Here is a 26,011-nt window from a genome sequence, read left to right as displayed (position 1 = left end):
CTCTCCAAATGACTGCTTTCTTCCCCCACTTTATAATACTACCTGAAATTCCATCATTCATGGACTCAATTGTTTTAACAACCAGCTTCTTACAAAAATGCCAATAACCTAGAGATACCAGTTTCCCCTATAAAACTATTTAATAAGATTATTTTTCTTGCTATTATACCAGGACAACATCGGGTGGATTTAAGGAACCAATGTTCTGATAGTGGAGATGGGATGACAGATAATTCTGGTGTATGAAACACTTCGGGAAGCAACATATACCTAAGTGACTCAAGAACATTTAGCGTTCAAGGAGAGTTAGGTCAGTGAATAGAAAGACAAATGAAAATATGAGTACCTGGACTGACAGTTAGGATCTCATCAAACTCTGAGACTGTAAGATCCTACGAAAATACCAAACACAAGCATCTCCTCCTCCTCCTCTTTCCTCCTTCATAAGGAGTTCCTTCCTCCTAAGACACAGATCTCAGGCTAGTGCAGCTAACACATGAATTTTATTATCTATATTTTTAAGACTAAAAATTACTCAAACTACTTTTAGAATTATAAATATTAATTTTAAGACTACAAACTTTTATAATTTGAATGTGTCTGGGATTTTTTAGGTAGGCCACAAGTAAATCTCTTTATTAAATAGTAAATATTAACTATGCAATTAATCGGCAGGCCTTTAATCTATCTAATAAACTGTTGAAGAAGAGTTAAAATTAACACAATAGTCATTACACTGCTGAAAGGAACCAGAATGATCCAACTTTAACTTGAAAAGCATTTAAAAATTGACACAGCTAAAGCAATATTTATAGGCAAATGTGTAGTCTTAAATGTTTACATTAAAAAAAGAAGAAAAGCTGCAAATAAGTGAGTTAAACATTCATCACAAATTTTAAAAAGTGTCCCAGGAAGGGAAAAAAGAAGAGCAGAAATTTTAAAAACCATAAAAAAAATACATAATAGAAAGGAAAATTGAAGTTAATAGCTAGTTCTTTGAAGACTAATAAAATTAGTCTAAATAAACCTCTAGCAGAACAGATGGAGAACAAAGGAGGAAAGGCATAAATTTAAAAAAAGAATAAAAAGGGGACAATTATAGATACTGGAAATATTAAAAAAGTAATAGGATATTAACAAAAATCTTTATACAAATAAATTTGAAAATCTAGATTAAATGGACAAATTCCCAGAATATGATCCTAGCAAAAACTCAATAATCTGAAAATATTTTAAACAAGTATTTACATGTGAAATAAAAACCAGAAATTAAACCCCAAATTTAATGCTTGATGTGGATTTGTTTGAGGTAAATAAGTATTACCTGAGTATAATAAACATTAACAACCAAAACTGAATTTGAGAACGTTGCAGTTTTTCTATATTCCTCTGTTTAAGTAATAAATCAATAGCTAACCAATAAAAGCTGGTCTCTGGTATCTCCAAAATAAAGAATATTATCATGCAATATCAGCTCTTAATAGTGGACTTAATGAATAAACAGGAAAACCATGGAAATACAAAAGAAAGCATATGTATACCCAGAAATACTAATTAACAAAAAAATTCCGTCCACACCTCTTAAAACTCCCTTGAGAATCTGGTGAAAACTGTAATGCTCTCCCCATAAAACTGCAAGTAAACACAAACTTTTGTACAGAATATTAAAGGGTTCAAGGATTCCCCTGATGCCCACATATGAAGCAGGTAGGAATTCCAGATAAGAACTTCAGGGCATGCAAAAGTCAGTAAAGATAACATAACAAGAAAATTGTTAAATGTCATCTTTTATGAGATCAAAATGAAAGGCAAACACTTAATTAAAAATATCATTACTGGGGCTCCCCTGGTGGCGCAGTGGTTGAGAGTCCGTCTGCCGATGCAGGGGACACGGCTTCATGCCCCGCAACGGGAGAGGCCACAACAGTGAAAGGGCCGCATACCGCAAAAAAAAAAAAAAAAAAAAAAAAAAAATTACTACTAATAATAAATTGAGGCACCTGGAGGTAAACTTTTCGATGGAGAGGCTTAATTTAAATTACACATGACTCAAATCAAAAGAAAAACACACGTCTCTAGGGAAACATAGCCTTCAAGATTTACCTCAAATGGTAAATCTTCTTATCTTCCTACGGTAAAACTTCCTATCTACTGCTCCCAAACCCAGAGCACTCTGTACTTCTATAGCACTTATACTCCTGACATGTATCACAGGCATTTGAGTATGCACCTTATCCCTCTGTAGGAACTTAAGCTATTCCATAGGAAGTTAATCTCTCTGGAGTGTTCCTGTCGTGCTCAAAATGCATAATTGGTGCAGCCACTGAAAGATCAGATCAGCAAAGCAACAGGGATCTTGGGAACTCAATGCTTTTGAGGTATAGTGACAGAAAGCCCTTGGGATGATAGAATTATTCTCAAATGAACAAGAATAATTTACAACTAATGTTACTATGTTGCCCAGAAGAAAAAAATAACAATTAGGATATGTCGGTTGTGTCAGTAAAAACACAGAGGAAGCATAAGGTTTGGAAAATGAGAATATAACATAAATTCGGTATCTGATTAAATAAAGGAAATCAAGAACCTCCAACTTGGGCGCTATTTTGACAACAATCAAGTGAACATTCTTTTTTTTTTTTTCCTTTTTTTGCGGTACGCGGGCCTCTCACTGCTGTGGCCTCTCCCGTTGCGGAGCACAGGCTCCGGACGCGCAGGCTCAGCGGCCATGGCTCACGGGCCTAGCCGCTCCGAGGCATGTGGGATCTTCCCGGACCGGGGCACGAACCCGTGTCCCCTGCATCGAGCAGGCGGACTCTCAACCACTGCGCCACCGGGGAAGCCCCAAGTGAACATTCTTTATCCAACTACATTTTGATCTTTTCTGGATCAGCTGGTTTGTTTGCTTAAGAAATCAAAAGGAATTTTACTTGTGAAAATTTTCATCAGTTTCCTCCAGATGTAAGAGGATCTCCTCGGCGCACTCCAGGGAGGGAGCCCCCGTGATTTTCTCCTTCACGCTCTGGAACAACTGCCTCAGCATCGCCTGCAGCATCACTTCGACCTCGCCAGAGACAAGGGCCATCCTCTGTCAGAATCAAACGCCCGTGCCCTTTGCTGAGGGTCGCAGCAAATGCCGCGCCCTGCGCAAGCGCGTCCCCACCCAGCCCCCACCGGCGCACAGCGCCGTTCCCCGGGAGACCGCGGCAGGCGCTTAGGGGCGGGCCCTCGGCTGCCGGCGCGTCGTCCAGAAAAACAAGTTACCTTGCGTTGGGGAAACAAGAATCCTCGAGGTCCCGCCTTTGGAACTCGTCGCTGCCGCCCTTCCGGGCCAAGAGGATTCAAGCTGCACCGACTAAGAGCAAAAAAGAGATCCCAAAGGCTCTGCGGGTGGACTTGACGGCGGGACGTCACCGCTACGCGTGACGTCCGCACGTTGACGTGACTTTCCAGATGGGAGGGAGGGCCGCTTGACAACCTGCCCGGGCTCCTAGAGGAAGTTTCAGGTGCGCTCGCTGAAAGGGTTGTAGGTGGGAGGAAGAAAAGGGTAGGAGGAGAAAAGGGTGAATAAAAGAAAGATAATAGAAGTGAAACTGAAAGCAGCTTGAAAAGTTTTAATTGAGTGAATGGTATTGAAGTGTTGCAATGATCTTTCCTTCAAACAGCTAACACCTATTGACTCCTACCCTTTACCAAGCTCCTTTACCAAGCACCTTGCTAGGAGCTGTGAAGAAGAGGACACTGTCACATTCTAACAAACAAGAAGTCAGCGATTACAACACAGTGCAATTAAGTGTTACGATAGAGAAATGCGCCAGGTAGGTGCTGTGGAAACCTAGAATCACCTTTTAACCCAAAAGAAGAGTCAAGGAAAGAAGTGAAGAGAAAACAAACTGAACGTGCAAAGGGTAGGGACCTGAGAGAGTGTAGCATATTCCGGTACTTGAATTTTGAGAATTAGAAAGAGGAGGAGAGGGGTCTAGAGAAGTAAATGGACCACATCGGAAAGGGTCATATTTGGCACTTTTAAGGGATTAGAGGTTTGTCTTGAAAGTAGTAGAACACAATGGGATTCCAGAACTAAATCGTGAGATATCATATATAAAGATCACTCTGCAGGAAGTTGCAATGGATAATCATGGTCCTTCATACAGTTTCCAATCTAGGTAAATCCCCAGTCCATGGTCATGTCCAAGCTGCAAGGTACCAACCCATCAGTGTTGGTTAGGATCAGATCCTGGTGTCTACAGAATAGTCAATCCCAAATCACTGATATGTGGTTCAATGTCAATAAATTCTCCCTTATCCAGCTTTATATTTTATGCCCCTGGTCCAACAACATCTGATTCACTTTACATGTTAGCCAGGATCAATGATTTCTTTGTCTATGCTGTTACTTCCAGGAGCAAAAGTATGATATATCTTTGCCAGCTCTAGCAGCATGTTTCTTGGTGAAATATATGCTCAATTTTGGTTGTCTTATTACCACATTAAGAAAAAAACAAACTGGCAGAGTAGGCATACTAGTACCTTTATTTGTGGGCGAAGCTATAAAAGCCAATACCTGTATGTGCGTAGAATCACCAGCATGTGACAACTGCATTTTCAGACTAACACAGGTGAATTATATTGGCAATTCAGACACCAGGATTAACATAGCCATCAGCGATGTAATTTTTTGAAATGGTAGACTGTTATTGGTAAAATTCAGAACAAAATAAGATATACTCTTTATTTAAATAGTTTTTGCATTCCTAGAAAAGTCAGTGTATTAAAACTGTGCCAAATATTATTTTTATATAAATGGAATCAGTTCATGGACTCAGATATTTATCAAGAGCGTTTTAATCTACATGAATGTCCAGCAGGACTGTTGAAAGTCATATGGGAACTAGAACAATTCTTTTGTGTGGGAGAGTGTCCTGTGTATTTCAAGATGTTCAGCATCCCTAGCTCACACTACAAATACCAGTAAATGCCATCAAATTATTGTGATGACAGAGTGTCCCCCACATATTTCTAAAATGCTTTCTTGGGAACAGTGTGGGGAGATTTGAACTGCACAGATTGAAAACCACTGTTTTAAAGGATATACCTTTGGAAGAAGGAAAAAAACTTAAAAGAATACCTGATATTCAAAAAGGAAAATTAGCCAAGAAGGGGGTGAGGGGAGTAATGTATTTAAATAAACCTCAATAAATCTTGTCTGTATAAAAAAGTAATTTATAATATTCTAATTTGTGAAGGTGAAAATGCATAGTATTAAAATACTATAAACAACCCTGGGTAAGTAGGAAATATAATAAGTGGAAGTATTCTGCAATCCTTGAATTTTTCTGAAGGAAGTTTAAGATATTAAACTTGGTCAGGTAGGCATGGTGAAATTTCAGATGTAACCATTAAAAGACTAGATATAGAGAACTTAAATTCAAAAAATGGAGGGAAAATGATATAAGGAGATTTAAGGATAGAAAAACAAAAACCCAATCAATTGGAAAAAAATCAAGTAAGAAAACAGAAGCATAAGAAAAATGGGAAAAATTTAAAATATACAAAGATACATGACAGATAAAGTACAGAACATTGCTAAATTTAAATGAACTCAACGCTCCATTTAAAGGAACTGTCAGATTAGATTTTTAAATAGCTAACTAAATGCTATTTATAAAAACCCTAAAAACATAGAAATGTCAACATTAAAAAGGTGAGGAAAGAAAAACTAGGTGAATATTATCCAAGAAAAAGTTGTTGAAGCTATATTTGTGTCAGCAAAAATGAAATTTAAGAAAAAGAGATGTTAGGAATATGGCATGTCGCTTCATAATTTTAAAATATTAATTCAACGGGAAGATATAGCAATTTTAAATGTAAAGTAAGTAAGCAAAACTTCCAGTCTCTCCAAAAGTCTTTAATTTCCCAGAGAAGGTTTCTGCACATGTTCTTACAAAATATCCTTGAATAAGATACACTTCAGAGTTGAATAAAATCTTTTTTTTTTTAGATTTGCTTTTTTGGATTGCAAGATACAGGTAAAGAAAATACAGTTGTCTCAGCAATACACAGTTAGCATTTATGCAGGCCTGCATATCATTATCAATATCATTATCAAAAGCCTCTCAAAATATCCAGAAATTGTTGTGCCAACCTAATTATTTGTTATTCAGACTGTAATAATCCTATCATTTTCGTGACTCAGTTTATCTTGTTTTATCATCTCTGTTTCTACTGCCTCTGACCATCTTTTCTCAATGCCTCCTGCATTCAAAACTCCGTAAGACTCTGTAGAGGATGCCATGGCACACAATAGACCATGCAGCTAATTTTTGTTTCACTGTGAACTTTCAGTAAGTTTGCTAATGCTTTTTTTTTTTTTGCGGTACAAGGGCCTCTCACTGTTGTGGTCCCTCCCGTTGCGGAGCACAGGCACCGGACGCGCAGGCTCAGCGGCCATGGCTCACGGACGAAGACTAGCATTACTGGCTAGTCTTTACATGAAAAAAAAATCCTAAAGCAAAGCAATTTTAAGGATTAGCAAACTGGGCTTCCCTGGTGGCGCAGTGGTTGAGAGTCCGCCTGCCGATGCAGGGGACACGGGTTCGTGCCCTGGTCCGGGATGATCCCACATGCCGTGGAGCGGCTGGGCCCGTGAGCCATGGCTGCTGAGCCTGTGTGTCCGGAGCCTGTGCTCCGCAACGGGAGAGGCCACAACAGTGAGAGGTCCGTGTACCGCAGGAAAAAAAAAAAAAACTCCTCTGAAGTATTAAAAAGTTTAAATTAGTGATATAGCTAAGTATTAAACTGAAGAAATTAAAGTGTTATGTAATAATGAATAATAGACATGAAAAAATCTTCAGCCACACTGGTTAAAAAAGAAAAAAATGCAAGCTAAAACAAGGTAACCAATTTACAAAACTAGCAGAGTTCTAGAGCATATATATATTTAGGATTGAACAATATGCAGTGAAATGATTACTCTTTTATTATGTTATAAGGAGTACATGTAAGCAAAATCTTGGAAATGAAACTGGCAATATATATCAAGAACTTTTGACTCAGTAATTTTATTTCTAAGAATCTACTCCAAGGATCAGAGATGCAGTTGATAGATTTATTATGAGGATGTTTACAGACAGGTTATTTGTAACTTTAAAAAACAGGAAAAGCTCCTAAGTATTTCATAATAGGTTGAAGGTTAAATAAATTATGGCATAGGCATATGCTGTTAATATCAGCCATTTAAAAATATGTTTCCTATGAATGTTCAATAACAAGGGAATTATTCACATTTTAAGTGGAAAAGTTTGAACCTAAAATTGTATACATTCACTCTATTTACTGAGTGTCTGTAATGTGCATTGCATGATTATATATTAGGCAATACACACATATCTTACAATTACGGATGAAAATTTCTTCTACCGTAATTGTCATATTAGTATATATAATGCTAGACCTAACAAATTCTTAGTCCAGGTATAGAATAAGTGCACTAAATCCTCCTGCACTATAGAAAGCCAATGGATTATGTCTGAAGTTGATAAGTTGATAAATAATGGCATGGTTATATTATATTGAATTAATGAGAAAACTATCAAGACAATTAAAAACAAACATTTGAATATGGTTGCCTCTGAGAGGTTGAAACTCCAATAGGGTTGGGGCAGCAATGAGGCAGAAGCACTTGCCTTTTGTTATAAGTTCTACTACACTATTTTAGTTTTATTAATGCATATTTATACTTTCATTTTACAAACAGAATGCCCTTTTAGAGTTGGTAGTACATGGGGTCACAATAAATAGCGCTCCTCTTTCCCACCCAAGGTCAGAACTGGGAGGCAAACATAGGAGTCCAACAGCTGAAGATAAAATACCAACTTCATTAAAAGTTTAATTGAAAAATGTGACTTACGTTTGTGGCACAACAGCCTTGCTAATATTTCACCGCTAAATTAGCCTTTACCCACCCAGCCATTTGTATAGCTATAAAATAGCAGGCCACCCCCAAGGAGGTAGACAGAAAGCAGAACAGAATGCATGCATCCTGCACATAGGCTGAGGCTAAAAATCAAAAAGAGAAAGGAGTCGAGCAGACATACTCTGTTTCTTTTTCCAGAGTCACTGATCATCTCTATAAAATCACTCACTAGCCATCTCCTAATTAAACACATATAAGATATCTGCCATGTGCTAGGTACTTTGTTATATGTTATGGTTGGATCAGTGAACAGTAAGATAGGCAAGACAAGTCTGTTGTCCTCAATAGCTCAGTCTGGTGAGATAGACATGTAACATGTAAGGGAGACATGTTTATAAATAATTAGACAAGGTGCTACATATTATCTTGAATGATTTCCTCCAGTTCTAAGAATCAGCATTTGGAGAGTCTGTTCAGTTCAATTATTTGTCCATAGTAGTTTTGGTGATTTTCTTGTAATCTTGGCATATAATACTTGCATTATCTAAGTGAAGCTATAATAGTCTAATTCAAATTCTTCAGCTGCCTCTGTTTATCCCATTATTACTTTTGAAACTCTTTTGTTTTCCAGGTCAGTTTTTTCATATACAGATTTAAAATAGCCTTTGTATTCTGTAATATTTAATATTTTTAGTGGTAGTTTCAAATTTATTTATATATGTCCTCAACAATAAAATTAAGCATATCCTTTCTTTTTCCAGGTACTTTTCCTATTTATACTAACCATGAACATTAGGATAACACATTTTAAAGGTAGAAAGGCACTAAAATAACATTTGAATTGGAAGAAGAATCAATTTAATAGAATTTGGTAACTTTGAGGTTTTCTTTAAAAACTGTTATCCTTTTTCTAATACAGATACAAAAAAATTACTAACAAAATTCCATAATACAATATTCTAGTGAATTACAAAATTATAGTAAAATGTCACAAGTACTGTTAGACTACCAACAGTAAGCACTGAGTAATTTTTAAAGCCTTTTTAAAAAAATCATTTTAAGAAACATTTTGCTATTAAGAAAAGTTGCCTGTACAAAATACATTTGTTATAACTAGCAACACCCTATAAGAAGCATTTTACTGGATTTAAAAATTATTTAGCCTGTTAAATATGGCAACTTGAACATATGCATTTATTCCTGCTCTATCCAGAAACCCCACTAAAATGAGGATAAAGAAATACAAAAGACATAAACCCCCAAGGACAAAGAGAATGTTGAGAAGAGATAACAGAGAATTTGGTTTATTCTGTTTGTACACTATAAGTGAGGGTTTACCTACTCGAACATAGGCTGGCAGTTCTGGGATGAATCTTTAGAAGTTGTGGGTAAGGATTTAGCTTGAAATCTCACCTTGTTCTATGCAAGGAAGCATAATTTAAGAATACTTATAGTTCATGTAGATAGGAATTTTCCATAAGTCGAGCTACATTGTAAAAGAAGACAGAGTTGGGTGGAGGCCTTACGTGTGTTCTGAGTGGGCAGGGGTTTATTGATAACTCAAGCTTCATTATACACCAAGAAACAGTCAAGGGAGAAGTTTGTGTCCTCTGAGTGTGAATGAGGTCTTATCCTGAAATTAGACCTCATGAGACATAGGTAGATGTACTCAGAGGAAAAACCTTTGGTGTACAAGGAATACAGGCATGAGTTTAGTGAGATGTCAAGGGCGTACTAACTCAAGAGAGAAACCTTATTTTTTGGGGGAAGGGTGAAATGAGTCAGAAGACATAGGTTTCCAAACTCAGGCAGCTACACTCTACAAAGACTTAAATGAGCCATGACTTTAAAATACCAAGTATACCATGATGACTCCCTCACTTTTATCCCCAGCCCTAACATTTCACATTTACTTAGATTCTTATATGCAACTGCCTATTGGACATTTCCATCTGGATAAATGATAGGACTCTAATAATTTAACATTTCGAAATCCAACTTTTGAAAATACTCTTCCCCAAAAATAAAAAAAATAATTTTCTTTATTTAAAAAGAAAGAAAATACTCTTCCTCCTCTCACTTCCTGAGTCTCTCCCATCTCAGTAAATGACCCACCCTCATTTCCAATTGCTCAGCCTAAATTTTTTAAATTATCCTTGATTCCTCTCTTTCAGTCATATACTATACCCAGGCTTTCAGGAAATTCTGCCAGCTCTACTCTCAAGCATGTGCAGAATCTCTGTATTTTACAACATCCAGTGATACCACCCCAAGTCAAGACATCATCTGCTCCCTCTCTGATTTCATTCGCATCTAATCTTCCACCTTCCCCTAGCCACTTTGATGCTTACAAGCTTTCTTGCTATTCCTAAAATGCATTAAGCATTCTCTTACCTCATGGCCTTTGATGTTTTCCCTCTGGCTGGAAAGTTCTTGCTTTCAGATATTCATATAGCTGATCTTTTTACTTTCTTTAGATCTCTGCCAAATATCAATAAAGTAACTAGTGTTCAGTAAAGAGAGATCTTTACTCTCTTATATTTAAAAAAAATACTCTTTTCTAATCATTCATCACAAAGTTCTCTCCAACTGTTACACAGATTATTCCCTAAGCAGGTCAAGAATCATGCAAAAACTTTTCAACTCTCTCCTTTGAAAATTTTTCTTTTTTTTGCGGTACGCGGGCCTCTCACTGTTGTGGCCTCTCCCGTTGCAGAGCACAGGCTCCGGACACGCAGGCTCAGCGGCCATGGTTCACGGGCCCAGCCGCTCCGCGGCATGTGGGATCTTCCCAGACCAGGGCACGAACCCGTGTCCCCTGCATCGGCAGGTGGACTCTCAACCACTGCGCCACCAGGGAGGCCTCTCCTTTGAAAATTTTGATATCGATCTTTTATTTCATTTTGGAATTTCATATCTAATGTACCTTAGTGACTCAGTAGAAACTTCTAGTTTAACATCCTACTATATTTTTTCATGTTATGCTTCTCTTACTGGAATTTTTGCTCTATAGAAGCAGGGACTTCATCTTTTTTCATTGATATAACTCCAGTATCCGTAATACTGCCTGGTGCATAGCTTTCCAGAATATCTGTTGAACGAATGAATGCATACAGAAGAGAACTAAGGGAATGATCTGGATGATGGCAAAGAGAAATATCAGAATGGCAGACTTGATAGAGTGGAGTGAAACCCCAGCTACCCACAAACAAAAAGAGCTCTGGGAGAGCTCTGGAGTCCAACTTTAGCAACACAGGAAAACAAACAAACAAACAAAAACTCTGAGAATAACTGCACAAAAAATAAAAGAAGATGGCTTCATTTTGCCTGCATCATCCCATCCTCCAAGCTGTCATTGCTCAGCAGGAAGAGGGAACTTCCCAGCTAGAAAGAGTTATCCTCACCAGGAAAGGAAAAGTGGAATGAGCAACCAGCTGCCCCATCCTTTGGGGCACCACATGAAGGTCCCCTTTCAATTTCACCCCACCCAGACTCAGCAAAGCTGAGACACATATAGAAACAATAGAGATGGCTAGGGACAAGGAAGAGAAACAGAGGTTACCAATCGTAGCCATGCAGTAGGAGAGACTGTGGTTTACAGTGACCTGCTCTGCAGACAAACAGGGCAGATTTTACTAATGAAAAAAAAAAAACAATAGACAGCACAGCTGCTGCACACCTCCCTGCAGTGCAGCTCTACTGCAAGATGACAGCCTAGATCCCTACAGTTGACTCCTACCACCATCTGCAAACTTGGGGCTAGCCCCTCAAGCTGTGCACTTTCACACTGCCAGCCTGACACTTGTCATCAACATCCACTGCAGTGCACATGTGCAGACATGGGAGAGCATTCCAACAGCCAGGGCTGCACAACTGCTTGTGGGCCTGGATCAGGCTTTGTCTTCTGTCACTGGCCTGCACAACTGTGTTCCAGTGCCTACTCTCACCACTCCTATTCAACATAGTACTGGAAATCCTAGCCAGAGCAATCAGGCAAGAAAAAGAAATAGAAGGCATTCAAATTGGAAAGGAACAAGTGAAATTGTCTTTGTTTGCAGATAATATGATCTTATATACAGAAAATTCTAAAGATTCCACCAAAAAAACCTGTTAGAACTAATAAACAAATTCAGTGAAGTTGCAGGATACAAACTCAACATACAGAAATTAGTTGTGTTTCTATGCTCTAACAATAAATTATCTGAAAAAGAAATTTTAAAAAAATAGTCTCATTCACTATAGCATCAAAAATAATAAAATACTTAGGAATAAATTTAACCAAGGAAGTGAAAGACTAAAAATTGTAAGACTCCAACAAAAGAAACTGAAGAAGACACAAGCAAATGGAAAGGTACCCCATGTTCATGAATCAGAAAAATTAATATTGTTAAAATGTTCATACTACTCAAAGCTATCTATAGATTCACTACAATTTCTATCAAAATCCCAATTCATTTTTCACAGAAATAGAAAAAACAATCCTAAAATTTGTATGGAACCACAAAAGACCCTGAATAGCCAAAGCAGTCCTGAGAAAGAACAAAGCTGGAGGTATCACACTCCTGATTTCAAACCATACTACAAAGCTATAGTAATCAAAACAAAATGGTACTGGCATAAAAATAGTATAGACCAGTGGAAAAGAATCTAGAGCCCAGAAATAAGCCCTCACAGTACAGTCAACTAATAGTTAACAAAAAGAGCCAAGAACAGGCTCTTCAATAAATTGTATTGGGAAATGGATAATCACATGCAAAGAATAAAATTGGACCCTTATCTTATACCACTCACAAAATTTAACTCAAAATGGATTGTAGACTTAAACATAAGAGCTAAAACCATAAAACCCTTAGAAGAAAATTTGGTGAAAATCTTCTTCACAAGATGTGTCAAAGATTATTTTTTTGTATATGACACCAAAAGCAAAAACAAATAAGTGGGACTACATCAAACTAAAAAGCTTCTGCACAGCAAAGGAAACAGTCAAGAAAATGAAAAGTCAACCAACAGAATGGTAGAAAATATTTGCAAATCATGTCTGATAAGGGATTAATATACAAAATACATAAATAATTCATAAAACTCAATAGCAAACTATCCAATTAAAAAATGGGCAGAGGAACTGAATAGATATTTTCCCAGCGAAGACATGCAGTGGCCAACAGATACATGAAATGGTGATCAACATCATTGATCATTATGTAAATGCAAATCAGAACTACAATGAGATATTATCTCATACCTATTAAAATGGCAATCATCGGAAAGACAAGAGATAACAAGTGTTGGTGAAGTTGTGGAGAAAAGGGAACCCATGTGCACTGCTGATGGCAATGTAAATTGGTTCATCCACTATAGAAAACAGTATGGAGAGTCCTCAGAAAATCAAAACTAGAACTACCATGTGATTCATCAATCCCACTTCTGTGTATTATCCAAAGGAATTGAAAGATTCTTTTTTTAAAAATCTTTATTTATTTATTTATTTTTGGCTGCATCGGGTCTTAGTTGCAGCATGCAGGGTCTTTCGTTGCAGTGTGCAGGCTTCTCTCTAGTTGTGGAGCGCAGGCTCAGTAATTGTGGTGTGCGGGCTCAGTAGTTGCAGCACACAGGTTTAGTTGTCCCACAGCAAGTGAGATCTTAGTTGCCCCAAACATCCCCTGCATTGGATGGCGGATTCTTAACCACTGGACCACCAGGGAAGTCCAAAAAGATTCTTAGAGAGCTCTACACTCTCATGCTCATTGCAGCATTATTCACCATAACCAAGATATGGAAACAACCTAAAAGTGTCTGTCAACAGATGAATGGATAAGGAAGATGTGGTGTATATATACAATGGAATATTATTGAGCCATGAGGAAAGATGAAATCCTGCCATTTGCAACAATATGGATGAACCCTTAGGGCATTATGCTAAGTGAAGTAAGTCAGACATAGAAAGATAAATACTGTATGATATCACTTATATGTGGAATCTAAAAAATCTGAACTCAGAAATAGTAGAGAGATGGTTATCAGATGCTGGGAGATAGGGAAAATGGGGAGATGTGGACAAAGGGTACAAAGTTCAGCATGGTGATTATAGTTAACAATACTGTATTACATAGTTGAACGTTTCTAAGAGAGTAATGTCACAACAAAAAAGGACATGGTAATTATGTGATGTGATGGAGGTGTTAGCTAGCTAGCATTATGGTAGCAGTCATTTTTCAATAAATAAGTGTATTAAATGAACACCTTAAATTTAAACAATGTTATATGTCAATTATATCTGAATAAGGCTGGGATGGCGGAGGGAGAATGGCAGTCCTAAAGAGCAACCAAATTGTAATTGAAGGCAAAGTGGTACTGAAATGATTTCTACAAAATAAAATTAGAAATGAGAAATTAACTGAAGTGTTTGATCACATTGACATATCTTGCTTACAATGATCTTGGAGAGTTTGGAGAAAATTAGTGGTAAGAATATAGAAAAAAAACCCAACAACAACACCCAACCACAGCCACAATAATAACAAAAATAAGGCAACCATTGACTCCTGGAGAAACAAAGCATTGTACAGAAAAATAATTATAATCATAGCATACTATCTGGCTAGCTATTGAACAGTATTTTCATGTCACAAATACAGACATAATGGATACAAATTTTACCAAAAATTGTGATATAGCTATACAAGCAGATGAACTAGCAAGTGTAAATATATTATTATAGAGCTACGTCCTTGTTTTCCATATTATGAAGTCAATATATGCTTTAAGTTGAAAAAAAAAGGATGGCAATATATTGTATTTAAAATATGGATGTAGGGCTTCCCTGGTGGTGCAGTGGTTACGAATACGCCTTGGACTTCTCTGGTGGTGCAGTGGTTAAGAATCCACCTGCCAATGCAAGGGACATGGGTTCGAGCACTGGTCTGGGAAAACCCAACATGCTGCAGAGCAACTAAGCCCGTGCGCCACAACTACTGAGCCTGCACTCTAGAGCCCGCAAGCCACAACTACTGAAGCCTGCGTGCCACAACTACTGAAGCCCGCGTGCCACAACTACTGAAGCCCGCTCACCTAGAGCCCGTACTCCGCAACAAGAGAAGCCTGTGCACCGCAACGAAGAGTAGCCCCCGCTCGCTGCAACTAGAGAAAGCCCACACGCAGCAAGGAAGACCCAACACAGCCAAAAATAAATACATAAATTTAAAATAAAATAAAATAAAATATGGATGTAAATAAGAGAAAAAAAATTAAGTATTGAAATTGCTTACCTCTCAAGGAAATCACGTATTGAGGTTTGAGAGAGATAAGGCTGAGCATTAGAGCTTATTGATTAGAAGCTTTGTACTATTTGCTCTTTTAAACTGTATAGATGTATTACTTTTAAAAATAAAAATTATATTAAGAATGTACATTTTTAATTGTAAAATGACTACATGTAAGGATATAAAAAGATAACATGTAAAATACAGGTCTGTAGGACCAGAGTCTACAACATGTTTATCTAAGATGAAATTCTCAGAGCACTTTCAGTGAAATTCAACGCCAAATTAAAGTTCAGAATTTCTCCTACCAAAACCATATTTACTATCTCTACTTTTGTGATAATCATGCTCTCACTTTTCTTTTTTCTCTCACTTTTCTTTTTTTTTTTAACTTATTTATTTAATTTTACTTTTGGTTGTGTTGGGTCTTTGCTGCAGCGCGCGGGCTTTCTCTAGTTGCGGCAAGTGGGAGCTACTCTTCTTTGTGGTGCGCAGGCTTCTCATTGCGGTGGCTTCTCTTCTTGCGGAGCACAGGCTCTAGGCGTGTGGGCTTCAGTAGTTGTGGTGCACGGGCTCTAGAGCACAGGCTCAGTAGCTGTGGCGCACAGGCTCAGTTGCTCCACGGCATGTGGGATCTTCCCGGACCAGGGCTTGAACCCGTGTCCCCTGCATTGGCAGGCAGATTCTTAACCACTGCGTCACCAGGGAAGTTCGCCCTCACTTTTCTTTATCTTTGTACCATCAAAGGTTTTATCCCTAACCTACAGGTTAAGTGTTGCCTGTTTTTGACTGTATCTAAATGAACCCTACTGCATATAGTATGCTATAACTTGCTCCATTTTCTAATACACATATTTGTGAGGTTGACCCAAGAAAGTGTGTTGCTGCCAATAATTTTTTCCACTGTATTCTATTTGCTTTTGCCTATACCACATTTTTGTTCAAACTACTCTTGACATTTGAGTTGTTTCCGTTATTTTTGCCGTTACAAACAAAACTATCAAATCATATAGAATTGCATTTGCTTTATGCAAATTAATTTTGTATCCAGCAATTTTACTAAAATCTCAATTCTAGTAATTTATCTCTCAATTTTTTCTATGTCTATTTATAAAATCCACAAATAATGGCATCTTTGCTTTTTTCCAATCCACATCTCCTTTATTTATTTTTCTTTATTACTAATACTGGACCTGTGGTACATATTGAGCCTGCCAATCAGATTGTGGTTCAAATTCTCAGTTACAGCTTTTTACCCTTCTCAGCACAGAACTTATGTTCAAGAAAGTTGATTTTCCTTGTTATCTTCTGGGGTATGAGGTAGGGAGGGCAGGTTTAATCCTGGCTCACCATTATACATTTGGCCATTTGATGTCCTAGTTTTATAGGGGAGACGTGTCTTCCTATTAGACTCCTTCTCTTGAACAAGTCTTGGGCTTTGTTTCCTGTTGCCATATCCTGTGGGGCCATGGAGAAACATGGTTAGGGAATAAGCCAGTTCCATTTCTCAATTTACCTATCTGAGCTCTTGACTTAACTTAGGTAAGACCTGAAATTTTCTTACCTTATTATTAGTTCACTGATACATTTAAGGAAATTTTATTAAATATATTTTATGAGAACTGTTTAGTTGTTTTCATTGGCAAGTCAGTCCAGGCACCCAGCCTGCCATGTTAGCAGAAAAAAAGCAGATGAGTTGAAGAATTATGAAAACAAACTAGGCTGCTGATTCTTCAGACAGGATGCAAGAACTAGTTTAAGTGTACCCTTTGAAGTAAGGCCAGTTTTCTAAACAATTTTTAAATCCTTTCTCAAAAAGTAATGACAATGCCAAGACTTTTTTCCTTTTCCAGTAAAAGCCATATACTACATTTCCGACAGTAGGTAAAAATATCCAAAGGGTGTATTCATTGCACCCTGATGTCATTTCTCTTGGTGAAAACACTATTGCGTTTTTTTCCAGAAAAACTATCTCCGTGCCAACACATATTATGCCAATCAGTTACACATCAAGTTTTGAACTCCAAACACCTACACAAAGTTCTTCATGATTGGCTGTCACTTCTCAGAAATAACACAGTAATGTTCCAGCGTTCCTGAGAGATCATAGTATTCTTTTACAGTCCGTTTGATGTATGTTTCCAAAATGCCAGACAGAAACCCATAATGCCTTCAGAATTTGTGCCAAGTACACATAGCTGAGATTACTCAGATAAAGTCATATTAATCTTAAAGACATTTGCTATTTTTTTAGAACGACAAAAGGGCATTCATAAAATTTTATGTGTAATTTACTTTGTTTATTCTATGGATGTGACCCTTAATTGTTTGTTTTGCTATTTAATTCAATGTTTGCTGAACAAAATGACAGGCATTTTGAGTCCCACTTTCCTGCATCCAGCATAACTGAGGTTATCAGACTGGACTCGCATATTCAGAAGAGGAAAACAGTCACTAAAATAAGGAGGCAAGAACTCCTTTTTTGTATCCATAACGTCTGGCAGTACCCGTGGCATGTGGGAGAAGCTAAATATTTATGAAAGGAATAATAATGTTGAGGGATATTAAATAGAATTCCCCACTTGTGCCAGGAAGAAAATGACAGAGAAAGAAGACAGGCTCTGGGGTTCGATAGATCTGGGCTTGTATTTCAGCAACGTCAGTCATTAACTTCCTGGCACTAACAAGTGAACATCAGTTTCCTAATCTGTAAGGAAGGGATAATGCCTAATTCACAGGGCAGTGAATTGTGGGGATTAAGTGAGATGGCACATAAGCAACTAGCATAGTTCCTGGCACAAAGTTGTTATTCCGTAAGTTATTTCCCACTTTTTCAAATATTGTTTAAAAATTATCGCGAGAGAACAACGACCACTGCTGAGAGTGCGAGCGACGCGCGCGCTGAGTAGGGGGAGGGGCCTGGCGCGTGCTGAAATGGGACTGAGAGTTGTCTGCTGGTTCTCAGCTTGAAGAAGATTCTACAGTCATTATTGATCCTTTTTCTTGGCATTACCATTTTTTGAAGCAAAGTTAACCTAGTTTTCTAGTTTGAGCTTTCTTTTTAGCCATCTTTTTTTAAAAAAAATTTAATCTATAAACTAGACAAGAGATAGTTCTACAATGTCCAAGTCATTCCAGCAGTCGTCTCTTGGTAGCGACTCGCAGGGCCGTGGGCGTGACCTGTCTGCAGCAGGAATAGGCCTTCTTGCTGCTGCTACCCAGTCTTTAAGTATGCCAGCGTCTCTTGGAAGGATGAACCAGGGTACTGCACACCTTGCTACTTTGACAAATCTTGGAATGAGTTCTTCATTGAATCAACAAGGAGCCCATAGTTCACTGTCTTCTGCTAGTACTTCTTCCCATAATTTGATTTCTGTATTTAACATTGGAAGTAGAGGTCCCCTCCCTTTGTCTTCTCAGCACCGTGGAGGTGCATACCAGCCCAGTAACATTTTGGCCAGCTTTGGTCTGTCTGCTAGAGACTTAGATGAACTGAGTCGTTATCCAGAGGACAAGATTACTCCTGAGAACTTGCCCCCAATCCTTCTACAACTTGAAAGGAGGAGAACTGAAGAAGGCACTACATTGAGTTATGGTAGAGATGGCAGATCTGCTACATGGGAGCCACCATACAGAGTACCTAGGGACGATTGGAAAGAAAAGAAGCACTTTAGAAGAGATAGTTTTTTTTTGTTTTGGGGGGGTTTTTTTTTGGCTGTGTTGGGTCCTCTTTGCAGTGCACAGGCTTCTCATTGCAGTGGCTTCTCTTATTGTGGAGCATGGCGGGCAGGCTTCAGTAGTTGTGGCTCACGGGCTTAGTTGCTCCGCAGCATGTGGGATCTTCCCAGACCAGGGATCGAACCCGTGTCCCCTGCATTGGCAGGCGGTTTCTTAACCACTGCGCCACCAGGGAAGCCCAAGAAGAGATAGTTTTGATGATCATGGTCCTAGTTTCAACCCAGTGCTTGGTTATGACCGTGGAAGTCGTTTGCAATCTGGTTATTATGACAGAATGGATTATGAAGATGACAGTTTAAGAGATGGAGAAAGGTGTAGGGATGATTCTTTTTTTGGTGAGACCTCACGTAACTATCATAAATTTGACAGTGAGTATGAGAGAATGGGACATGGTCCTGGCCTCTTACAAGAGAGATCTCTGTTTGAGAAAAAGAGGGGTGCTCCTCCAAGTAGCAATATAGAAGACTTCCATGGACTCTTACCAAAGGGTTATCCCCATCTGTGCTCTATATGTGATTTGTCAGTTCATTCTAATAAGGAGTGGAGTCAACATATCGATGGAGCAAGTCACAGTTGTTGATGCCAGCTTCTTCTTGAAATCTACCCAGAATGGAACCCTAACAATGATATAGGACATACAATGGGTGATCCATTCATGTTGCAGCAATGTACAAACCCAGCACCAGGAATTCTGGGACCTCCACCTCCCTCATTTCATCTTGGGGGATCAACAGTTGGACCAAGAGGAAATCTGGGTGCTGGAAATGGAAACCTGCAAGGACCAAGACACATGCAGAGTGGGAACTAGCCGAGTTGTTCACATCATGGATGTCTGGCAAGGGAAAAACTTGAGATATCAACTATTACAGCTGGTGGAACCATTTGGAATTATTCAAATCATCTGATTCTAAATAAAATTAATGAGGCATTTATTGAAATGGCAACCACAGAAGATGCTCAGGTTGCAGTGGATTATTATGCAGCTATACCAGCATTAGTATTTGGCAAGCCAGTGAGAGTTAATTTATCCTAGAAGTATAAAAGAATAAAGGCCTTTATTGAGATGGAGACCAGAGAAGATGCAATGGCAATGGTTGACCACTGTTTGAAAAAGGCCCTTTGGTTTCAAGGGAGATATGTAAAAGTTGACCTGTCTGAAAAATACAAAACATTGGTACTTAGGACTCCCAACAGAGGCATTGACTTACTGAAAAAAGATAAATCCCGGAGAAGATCTTACTCTCCAGATGGCAAAGAATCTCCAAGTGATAAGGAATCCAAAACTGATGGTTCCCAGAAGACTGAAAGTACAACTGAAGGTAAAGAACAAGAAGAGAAGTCAGGTGAAGATGGTGAAAAAGATACAAAGGATGACCAGTCAGAACAAGAACCTAACATACTTCTTGAATCTGATTTGCTTGATCTACTTTGAGTGAGCTTTTGGTTTTCCAACTGTGGCCCATTGACAAAAATATTTTAAATCTTAGAAGCCTGAAACACTGCGTCAGACCTTATTGTCACGCTGTAGTAAATTCTCCAAGGTAGTGCAGTCCTGTGAGGTTTCTTGGCAATCAGCCAACTGTAGCTCACCTTCCTTGACTCAATAATATTTATTGATTTGCTTATTTGAACAAATTATCTCTAAGATAAAGTCTACAGTAATATATTTACTTGTACAAAGAAAATCATATAAGCCCTGAAGGTTTTAATAGCAGTAAAATATGAAAGGTGGTCACTGAGTTTTGCTTCCTCAACCAATTTTTTTTTTAATCCAAGAAGTGATAGCAAGAAGGACATGAGAGTGGTATGAATAAAATTATAAACCTAGCACTTTTACAGTTTACAGATTACAAAGATAGTGATAGAATCCAAAATCTCTGTATTTTTAATATATGTAATAGGTGTCACATTGGCTTCCTGTGTAGTTTTGTCTGAATCATGTTTAGGCCTTACTTCAACTCTCAAGACATAGAATACAACAACAATGGTCATTGATACTCATCACCACTTCAATTGCTTGCAGTAGACATAAGGAAAAGACTAGCATAGTATTATAATTGCATTCAAGTAGCTACAAGCCATGGCATATGGAAAGAAAAAAGTGCTTTTAAGACACATAAAATACAGTGTTATCCACTTACTAACTAAAGAATCAAGAACCCCAAAAAAGCAGTTAAAAAAAACAAACAAAAAACTCGGTTCAAATGTTAGAATAAAAGCATAAGGTAAAAGAAAATTTGTTCCTTCAAATTTAATCATTGTAAATGCAAACTTACACTGTTCTACCTAATGTCACATAATTAATTTATTCTATCAATACTTCATTATTTTTCTTAGCTTGACAGGTTGGGGAAGGATGTTATAATAATTCATAAAATCTTTGATAATGTCTCTACCTTGTCCAATAGTCAGTGATCTGGAAACATTATTTTTCAAGTTAGTAAACCAATGAAAAAAAGCAGATTTTATATGTTCTTCTGTTGCTTGCTAATTAGCCTAAGCCTACCAAAAATCTGGTCCTACTTTTTGATATCAAGACAGAGCTTCCTCAGGGCAAATTTGTTAGGGCTAGTGATTTCTTTTTCAGTAGCACTAGATAGACTTAAAGGAAGGAATAGAATCCCAGTGAAGAAGATACCCTGCCATCAGCTACTTCACATTTCAGAACAGAGCAGACAACCTCAGGGACCTGTGGGTAAACGGTAAATGACAACCAAGATTCTGCCCATTATTAATTCAGTATCTTGCTGTTTGGTTTTCGGCAGAAACAAAACACATAATTAGTCTTGGCAGTTGAGAACCACAATTGCCTCTCACTATGTTGAACTCTTTGCTTCCCTTTTATTTATTTATTTATTTATTCATTAAAAATATTTATTTATTTAGGCTGCGCTGGGTCTTCATTGCGGCACGCAGGATCTTCGTTGCGGCATGCATGCGAGATCTAGTTCCCTGACCAGGGATCAAACCCGGGCCACCTGATTGTCCTTGCTTCCCTTCCACAGGACCACAGGACCACCAGGCAAGTCCTTGCTTCCCTTTCCTTTAAGTATTACAGAAGAATAATTTCATATGGGTGTAAAAAGCAGCCAATAGAAGAGAAGCATAAAAATGCCTATTAAATTGTATCCTGTGTATTGTCACTCCTGTGGTAATGACCATAATTTATGACACAACTTTATATTCTGCATATATCTTCAGAAGCTACTGAACGTGACTAACAGTAATTAAGCATAGCCCTGTGGAATAAGTCTTAAAACATTATCTGACAACTTGGCTAAGGGTACAGAATTTTCTCTAAATAGCTCAGATTTTATAATAGTACCTAAATGAGAACTTATCCTCTCATGCAGCAACAGTTTTGTTTTGCTTTTTTAATGTATTTATTTATTTTTGGCTGTGTTGGGTCTTCATTGCTGCGTGCAGGCTTTCTCTAGTTGCGGCGAGCAGGGGCTACTCTTCTTTGTGGTGCACAGGCTTCTCATTGCTGTGGCTTGTCTTTGTTGCAGTGCATGGGCTCTAGGCACATGGGCTTCAGCAGGCTCAGTAGTTGTGGCTTGCAGGCTCTAGAGCGCAGGCTCAGTAGTTGTGCACGGGCTTAGTTGCTCCGCAGCATGTGGGATCTTCCCGGACCAGGGCTCAAACCCGTGTCCCCTGCATTGGCAGGCGGATTCTTAACCACTGCACCACCAGGGAAGCCCATTGTTTTGTTTTCTGGGCTAACTTTTCTCATAGTTAAACATAAAGCACTACTTATACTCACTATGAAAAACTGTTAATATGTAGTTGTGGTGGAGACAATAAGTTATACAGGGAAGAACTGAATGATTTATTTTTTCCCAAAGGTCTAATCCTTAGATCTACTTTAAACTGTTGTCTAAGGCAAAAAGTGAAGACAAATAATGCATTTTGATACCTAGCTGGTAAGGCTTTGAATAAAAGTTTGATAATTTGCAGCAAAACAGTCAGATACTAGGCTGAGGTTCAGAAACTCTTGCTATCGATTGTGTTCGCTTTTATTTTAGAGGACCAATGTATTTCAGAAAAATGCTTCCTTGTGGTAGAGAATAACAACATGCTCATAACTTTCTTCTAAATATTCAAAGGTATGCTCAGAGAAACCTGTATTTTTGACCCTTCAATAAGTTGTTTGTAAATATGAATCAAAAGAAGTGTCAGTCTCATGCCTAGGATAAAATCCCTAGCTTTTTTATATGAACAATATTTTCAACTATTGATTTATCTTCATTTAAACCTCAAACATTTTTCAAATGACTTCACAGTCTATAACATAATATAATACCTCAAAATGTATTCCTAATCTAAAAACTCATTTTGGGATGTGTTTAGGCAATAATATAAAGCAATCAAACATTTTATCACTTGGTAATAACATTGTATCAAATTATCCACTCCTGATTATACTTTCTCATGATGAAATGAGGTATCAGAATAAGTTGTGTCAGAGAAACTGGAAAGTAAATAAGATTTACTGAACTGGGTACTAGTCAGTATTGCTATTCTGACCCTTCCTTTCTCTTTCACTTTCCAATAGAATGTTTCAAAGTAGCAGAAATTCTTTCTTACTGAATTTTAAAAAATCACCTGATTGATAAGGCATTAAGTTCTCCATTCTTTCATTTTTGTTTAAACAAAATAAGGAATATCATTCAAAAAATGATACAAAGATTCAAAAAGGGTAGCTCAACTAAATATTCTGATGAAACAGCATTTTAATATTATTTTTGTCAACTTTTGGAGATAAAGGACACTATCCAAAACACATGCTTAATTATACTTACCACTAATATGTAACTATTTTAAGGTGTAAAATATCATTTTTTGACTAGGATCAATTGATCCTCATTTTCTTTCTGAAAGTAGAGCTTAGTCTTACTAAGCCTGCCATATGTCTAAAGAAGCCACAATTTGTAATTACAGTTATTTTTCCATATTTATTTTGCCAGTTGAATAGTAAGCATAATTGAGGCCTGGATAATTAATATATATATATAAGTATACGTCTATATTAATTATCATTTATTCTGATTTTTTCCTGTTTTACAACTCCATTTGCTGCAGAAAAAAAAATAATAAGATATTTTCATATCCTCTTTCTTTCCCTGCCCACTAAAAATATTTCTCTTTTGCCTGTTAAATTCCTGGGTCTTAGGCAGTCAAGTTACCAGGCAAGGGAAGAATTGAAAGGAGTCAGAGCCAGTTGGATTGCTTTAAATTGGAGATGACAAAGATTTGCAAAAGAAAATTATGGAAAAGAAGAAAAAATAAAGGAATGGAGGGCAAGAAAGTTAAAGATCAATCCAGACTCGCTTTAGGGGATGTTTGAAGCATTGTGGATGAAAGTTTAGGTTGATCTTCTCTACCATGTGGGGCAGGACTCTAAAAGATAGGTAAAAAAGAGGATTCAAAGAACTTTGTTGGTATGTTATGACTGAATCTCCTCTTTGGCGGTTTTTTAGGGGGGGGGTTACATTGGTGAATTAAGTTGCTTTTTAAATTTTTAGGAATGTTGTATTATGTTTTTCATTTGTGTGTTTGTTTTCCAATTACACACCATGTTCAGGTTGATTTCAGAGTGAGAACAATAAGGTCCAACTTTATATGGATGACAACATAGATTATGGATTATTGTTCTATGAGGTGGTAGATATTTAATTTATAATTTCAAAGAAAATTAGTCTTATTTTTCATTTTCTTCCAAGTTTTATTGTAAGCCCTAACATAATAATCCAGATGATTAAGAAACTGATATATTCAGTATCTTCTATTGGTTACACGTACTGAATAGTTCACGCAAATTAAAACAGATTGTGGCATTGTAAGACCGCAATAATGCGTAACTAACATTATTAAATACTTATTCCGTGCCTGGCTTTATTCAAACCATCTCACACACATTAATTAATTTGATAAGCTCACTACAACTCCATGATGTAGAATTGCGTTTTTCCCTACTTTTCCAAAGAGGAAACTGAGGCAGGAAAAAGATAAATAACATGCTCAGGGTCACACAATACGAGCTGGTAGATAATGGTGCTATGTTCAAAACCATGTAGTCAGGTTTCAGAGCCTGCCTTCTTAACCTCTAGATTATACCATCTCTTTAATCAAGGCTTATATTTAATCTCTAAACAGTAAAACATTATATTACTGGTAATTGCCCAAATAGAAAAACATATTAAGGCATTTAATAATTAATAACAAAACATATGAAAGGAAATCAATTTTCACAGTATGAAGTTTAAAACAATCCTATACTCAATAATACAAATAATATATTTGTACTGTATTTTGTTTATGTTCTACCCAATCCACCTACTCACCTTGCTTTCTGGCTAGAGCTGTCATTATTACAGCTACTGAGTATTGCACACATAAATCTTGCTGCAATTTATTTGAGAAAAAATAGAAAAGTCACTTTTTTCTACATTTTCTCTTAAGTGAGGAAAAACGTAGTGTGTCAGGGTGTTTCAGACTTATAAAGGGAAAATTTGGACAAGGGCGTCTAAGAACATGTAATTTCTACTCACATATGCTACAAAACAATGGAGGCTGTCTGCAGAGAGTAATGATAAATAGATTGATGGAGAAATATATATTGTATACTGTAAATTATTTAATATATACCATATATATTTGGCAACACTAATAGATATGTCATATTGTTGAATCAGATTGATAGATAATTATGTTATATACTGTAACTTATTTAATATATATTATATGTATTTGGCAAAACTAATAGATATAAATCCTATTGTTGAATCTGGTTGCTTCCTGAGAAAGTTTTATCAGATTTATCCATTGTTGCTCTAGGGACATAATAGGGCTGATGGGTGTGAACCCTAGGGACACAGACATATCCATTAAAATTCATGGTCACCTTAAAAAGTAACACATGGGAAATGATCCCAGCAAGGCACTAAAAGGGCCAATCTATGAAGAAATCTATCCAATGATCATCATGTAACAATCGTGATGGGGTAGCTATGGAGCAACATTTCCTTCACCATCTCAATAAGTAATTCTCCTGAGGATGACCTATACTGAGGCTTTAACAGGATCATCCTCTGTAGTT

The 26,011-nt window shown here is 37.4% G+C and overlaps 1 protein-coding gene, 1 long non-coding RNA gene and 1 pseudogene across 6 annotated transcripts in view; 2 read left to right on the top strand and 1 right to left on the bottom strand.

Moving 5' to 3' along the window:
- TBC1D32 (TBC1 domain family member 32) overlaps positions 1 to 3,431 on the bottom strand; it is a 188,875-nt gene extending 185,444 nt beyond the window's left edge. For 3 of the 5 annotated variants that reach the window (XM_067702242.1, XM_067702241.1, XM_067702243.1), the window contains exons 1-2: positions 3,265 to 3,431; positions 2,931 to 3,086 (exon numbers count right to left, since the gene is read on the bottom strand). In XM_067702242.1, the coding sequence (XP_067558343.1) occupies positions 2,931 to 3,085 (155 nt within the window). In that variant the 5' untranslated portion in view covers position 3,086; positions 3,265 to 3,431. Of the gene's footprint in view, positions 1 to 2,930; positions 3,089 to 3,264 lie in introns of all 5 variants that reach the window. The other 2 variants (XM_067702240.1, XM_067702244.1) reach the window with 2 other exon arrangements.
- Positions 3,171 to 21,935, top strand: LOC137204592 (uncharacterized). Its single transcript, XR_010933745.1, has 3 exons — positions 3,171 to 3,506; positions 3,666 to 3,818; positions 21,799 to 21,935. It is a non-coding gene; the product is annotated as an uncharacterized lncRNA (long non-coding RNA).
- On the top strand, positions 18,123 to 20,344 carry LOC137205089 (matrin-3 pseudogene; annotated as a pseudogene).
- Positions 21,936 to 26,011: the final 4,076 nt, after the last annotated feature.

This window comes from Pseudorca crassidens, chromosome 13, assembly GCF_039906515.1.
Source record: "Pseudorca crassidens isolate mPseCra1 chromosome 13, mPseCra1.hap1, whole genome shotgun sequence".
Lineage (NCBI taxonomy): Eukaryota > Metazoa > Chordata > Mammalia > Artiodactyla > Delphinidae > Pseudorca > Pseudorca crassidens.
This window is presented reverse-complemented; position numbering and strand designations above follow the sequence as displayed.